Source organism: Trachurus trachurus (genome assembly GCF_905171665.1).
Source record: "Trachurus trachurus genome assembly, chromosome: 1".
Classification (NCBI taxonomy): Eukaryota; Metazoa; Chordata; class Actinopteri; order Carangiformes; family Carangidae; genus Trachurus; species Trachurus trachurus.
The window spans coordinates 7,147,891-7,152,361 of NC_139891.1; the positions used below are offsets into that span (position 1 = coordinate 7,147,891).

A 4,471-nucleotide genomic window follows, 5' to 3' on the forward strand; every position below is an offset into this window, starting at 1 on the left:
TCTTTTTGTACTGATCCACCATCCAACTAATAAGGGCAGAGTGATTGAATTTGAATAACAGAGACCAAGAAACCTATAATGATATTTACCAGCTAAAGTTGTACATTTTTCTGAATGATTGACACTTTATTGCTGCAAGGGGCAATTACTTTATTGTAAATGTTAAACAAATAGTGAAGAGCCAGTAATATGTTGTTACATCAGCGAACATCAGTCTGTGTAACCTACTGGTTCTCAGAGACCACATCAGGTCTGGTTCAGAGAAACAACTGAAGAAGCTTGTTAGAGGAAGAATGTCTAATCATGTATTTCATAAGATAAAGGAAAACAGTGATTAAATCGACCAATAGGTCTTCTAGTGTTATGTAACGTGTTGTGTTGTGTTAGCTGTGTTGGTAGGGACAGTAGTTGTTTGCCTCACCATAACTGTTGAACGGTTTTCTGAGATGGCATCTCTTTTATGTGAATGACTGAAAATCTGTCAGGTCTCACGTCTCTTTTTAAGCTGAGTCGCGACATTTGACCTTTCTGTTGAGTAATTCCGTTTGCTTTTTTCCTTGTTGTTGTGGTTGACTGCATCTCACAGTCTCCCACCACAACTTTCTCCTCTAATTCAAAATTGAACGTGGAGCGCCGGCGCCACTTTGGCAAACTTGTCTGTCCGGTGGGAGCTCTCCCCATGTGTTTACTTGTGCCGCAAATACACACATTGCACATTCTCACACGCATACACTCCCTCTTTCTCACAGGCCCACCGCATTTACACATTTTGTAAACGTGCAGGGAAACACTCCACCATCTGAATACGAGCACACAGCAGGCTCTGCTGGACGAGGTGCTGGAGATAGTACTATCAGAGAAACTCCCAGAAGAGGCGTTTAGCTTTCTGAGGATAGAGGCGCTCAGCTGCCGTCCTGACTGTCAAAAGGGCTGCATCTACTCACACCACCTCCCCAGAGAAATGATAGACTCTCTGTATTCACTGCACAGATGATAGTCGCTGCTTTGTTTTATTCACTCATTCTCCTTGAGCCAATAAAGAGGGCAGAGTGAAGACAGGGAGCGAGACCAGTCAATCAGGTTCTGGTTTGACGGGCTCCATGTCTTTACTTAATGACGCATACCGTGGTAACACAAAACGGTAAATGAACCGTTACTTCTCCACTTCCCGTGCCTCGCATGATAACTGTATTCATCAGTCACAGCGGAGACATGAACTGACTGAAATCTAAAGCCTCAGCAAATACACTCGAAAGAAAAAGAAATATGAAAAATGTAATTTAATTTTCTGACGTCTCAGATAAAAGACCTCCATCTAATCGCCAACACGATTAAACCAAGGACCAAAGAACATTTGCACATTCTCCATACAGGCTCATTAACAGCTAAGCTCTTGTAAAGGTCAGATCCAACAGACCAGTGAATTTGCACTTTTCTATTGGAGTACAGCTAAAGGGCTAAAACTCTCCAATTCATGGCACAAGAGGACTGGAGGGATTATCCTCCTTCTCCACCTTTTCTCTTCTTCACACAGATCAAAACAGCTTTTCATTTTGGAGTCTCACTTAACACCTTTTACTGAGATCAAGTTTACACTCAAATGTTACTGATACCTTGACTCTATTTCTGCCCTCCCAGGTGTGTGTGTGTGTGTGTGTGTGTGTGTGTGTGTGTGCCATCACACTGTCACATACAGTACATGAGAAAAAAATTGCCAACCTGATGCTTCAGCTTGCTTTAAAGCCTTGAGACCAGTTCAGATAACAGGTTTTATTCTTTAAAGAGCTAACATTTTCCCACACTTTGTCATCATCATCACCATGAAAATCAAAATAGAGACAAATATTAAGACATGGTATTTTATATAGCATATACTGTCATTAATTACAACACATATCATGGACTTCACAATGTCTGTTTCTTTTATAAAAATAAAAATTACATTTACAATAAAAACATGGTTCCACTGTGGTGTTCTTGAGACCTCTGAGTGTGTGCGATGGTGGTTGGTGCCGAAGCTGTGGGGGGGTGGATGTTTTGAAAAGAAGATGCCGCACGTAAAGCTCATAGCCTTTTTAAGTAGTTAACACTTAGTGCGTTCACAAGCCTGAGATCCATGCACAATGGTCTATGCACTTTACAATTTATATACAACAGTAAAAAAAAAAGAAGGTATGTACATGAAGATGAGGTCTGTCATACATATCTCCTGGTGTCCCTCCTGCAAAGTATCTTTTTAAAGGACCTCCTAAAGTCATTGTTGAAGATGGTGTAAATGATGGGGTTCAGCGCACTGTTGCAATAACCGAACCAGAAGAAGAACTTGAACAAGGTGTCGGGCACGGGACAGGACTCACACAACGTCATTAGCATGTACGTAAAGAAAAAGGGAAACCAACAGATGACAAACACTCCAATGACCACGGCCAGGACGAAGGTGAATCGTTTCTCCCGGTTCTGGCGGCCCTTCCAGCGGCTGCCTTTGGTGCTCGGCACCCGTTTCTGGGCGTCATTGTCCCCCGGTTTGATTTGGCTCAGTTTGGTTTTCCCCTTGGATGATTTCTTTTTGATTGAGCAAGGGTTGTTCATTTTATGGTCGGACGACGACGACTCCTCGATGTCCACCCCGTTGACATCTCCTTTCTCCTCCTCTGCCGCTCCTTCTCCTTCCACCGCTTCCTTCTTCAGCTCGATGTCCTGTTCGCCGTTCAGCTTCTCGTGGCAGAGGCGGTCGTCGGCGGCCACGCCGTTCTCCTTGGGGTTGGCGGCGGTGGCGACGCCGGCCGTCTTCGGCATCTCCTTGTGCTTCCTGTCTCCCGGAGGCGCCCGCGTCCTCTTTTTAGCTATCTGGTAGATTCGCACGTAGACCAGCACCATGATGACACACGGCAGGAAGAAGGAGCCGATGCAGGAGGAGATGACGTACCACTTATCGGTATTGATCCTACACACGCGGTCCTTCTCGTTGTTTTCTTTCTCCATGGTGATTAGAGGCGGGAAGGAGATAACCGCCGCGATGACCCACACGATAACGATGATGCACTTGATTCGGCGTGGCGTCCTCTTCAGGTTGTACTCGATGGCCTGCGTGATGGACCAGTAGCGATCGAGGCTGATGGCACAGAGGTGGGCGATGGAGGCGGTGCAGAACAGAACGTCGAGCGCCAGGTAGATTTCACACCACACCTCGCCAAAGTACCAGTATCCCATGAGCTCATTGGCCAAGGAGAAGGGCATCACGAGGGTAGCCACCAAGATGTCCGCCGAGGCCAGCGACACCAAGAATAAGTTCTGCGGAGCACGCAGGGCCCGGCTCGTAAACACAGCTATGACTACCAGCACGTTACCGAACACTGTCAGCAGGATCATGAGCCCCACCAGCACGGTGAGGGGCAGGGACATCTGGAAGCTGTAAGGAGCCGCCTCTGGAAGAGTCAGGTTGGTCTCGTTGTTAAACTCCATTGGAGCGGACTGGCCCACTTCCTGAGTTCAACTGAGGTTAAGAAATATCATCCACTAGGAAGGAGGGATCAGGGCTGAGAAAGGCAGGAACTGAATCACTCCTCTGAGGCTTCCCCAGCCAGATCTCTCTCTTTCATCGTGCACTATCTCCACAAAGATAAGCACTAATTATTTACAGGGGCTGTCAGTTCATCTGAAATGTGAGGAGACATAAGGAAAAAATCAGATCTGTCAAAGCAATGCACTTCCACTTCTTATTGCCACGCATGACCTGTCTAATTATTACAATTAATTCAGCTCTCTCCTTTCAATAACACTAAGAAAAAAGACATAGAAAGTGCGACATGGTCTTACCTGAGTCGACCAGCGGTGACACAACCTCTCCGGTGCCAGAGACACACGGGCATGGAAAAAAAAAACCCCAGTGTGTAACTTCTTTGGGCGGATCAATAGGACGCAGAGAAGAAGCTCCATGTGGCAGCTGAAGCGTCAAGTCTTTCCTCTGTGTCTCCTCTCTCTGGCCACACTATGATCCCTGCGCTGCATCTAGTTGTGCTCAGTCGCGGACCTAATAGAGCGCTAATCATGTTATCCCGGGCGCTGCCGTGCTGCTGCCTGTGTGGAGTCTCTCTCCTCAGTGTTAACCAGTGCGCCACTCCCTCTCTTTATAGCCCGCACGCTGCAAAAAGTGTCCCGCTCACCGGGTCACTGTGCGTCCAACGAGTGTCAACAGCCAAAGACATGTGGGTCTGACAACATGGGACAGTGAAGGCAACAACATCAGCTGGACGTGGAGCGGCGGAGGGAACGAAAACAGGAAATATAAAAGTGTGCCATACAGTGCAGTGGTTACAGAGAGGCTGGGTTTAATATGTCTAATGTCAACATGGACTGTATTATAATGATAATAAGATTATTTAATTAAAAAATGAATTGCGTTGTGTCAGTGTCACTGCCACTGTGTCTATAGACAGAGGGAATTACATTATTACTGAGAGCTAATTAGTCG

The 4,471-nt window shown here is 46.3% G+C and overlaps 1 protein-coding gene across 1 annotated transcript; it reads right to left on the bottom strand.

Moving 5' to 3' along the window:
• Positions 1-1,990: 1,990 nt before the first annotated feature.
• Positions 1,991-4,053, bottom strand: adra2a (adrenoceptor alpha 2A). Its single transcript, XM_083971616.1, has 2 exons — positions 3,817-4,053; positions 1,991-3,655 (listed from the first exon to the last, which is right to left on the bottom strand). The coding sequence occupies exon 2, from the start codon at positions 3,460-3,462 to the stop codon at positions 2,197-2,199; it is 1,266 nt and encodes a 421-aa protein (XP_083827742.1). The 5' UTR covers positions 3,463-3,655; positions 3,817-4,053; the 3' UTR covers positions 1,991-2,196.
• Between the last annotated feature and the right edge of the window lie 418 nt (positions 4,054-4,471).

Coding starts and splice junctions, on each gene's coding strand:
- adra2a (XM_083971616.1), bottom strand. CDS start 3,462: ATGGAGTTTAACAACGAGACCAACCTGACTCTTCCAGAGGCGGCTCCT.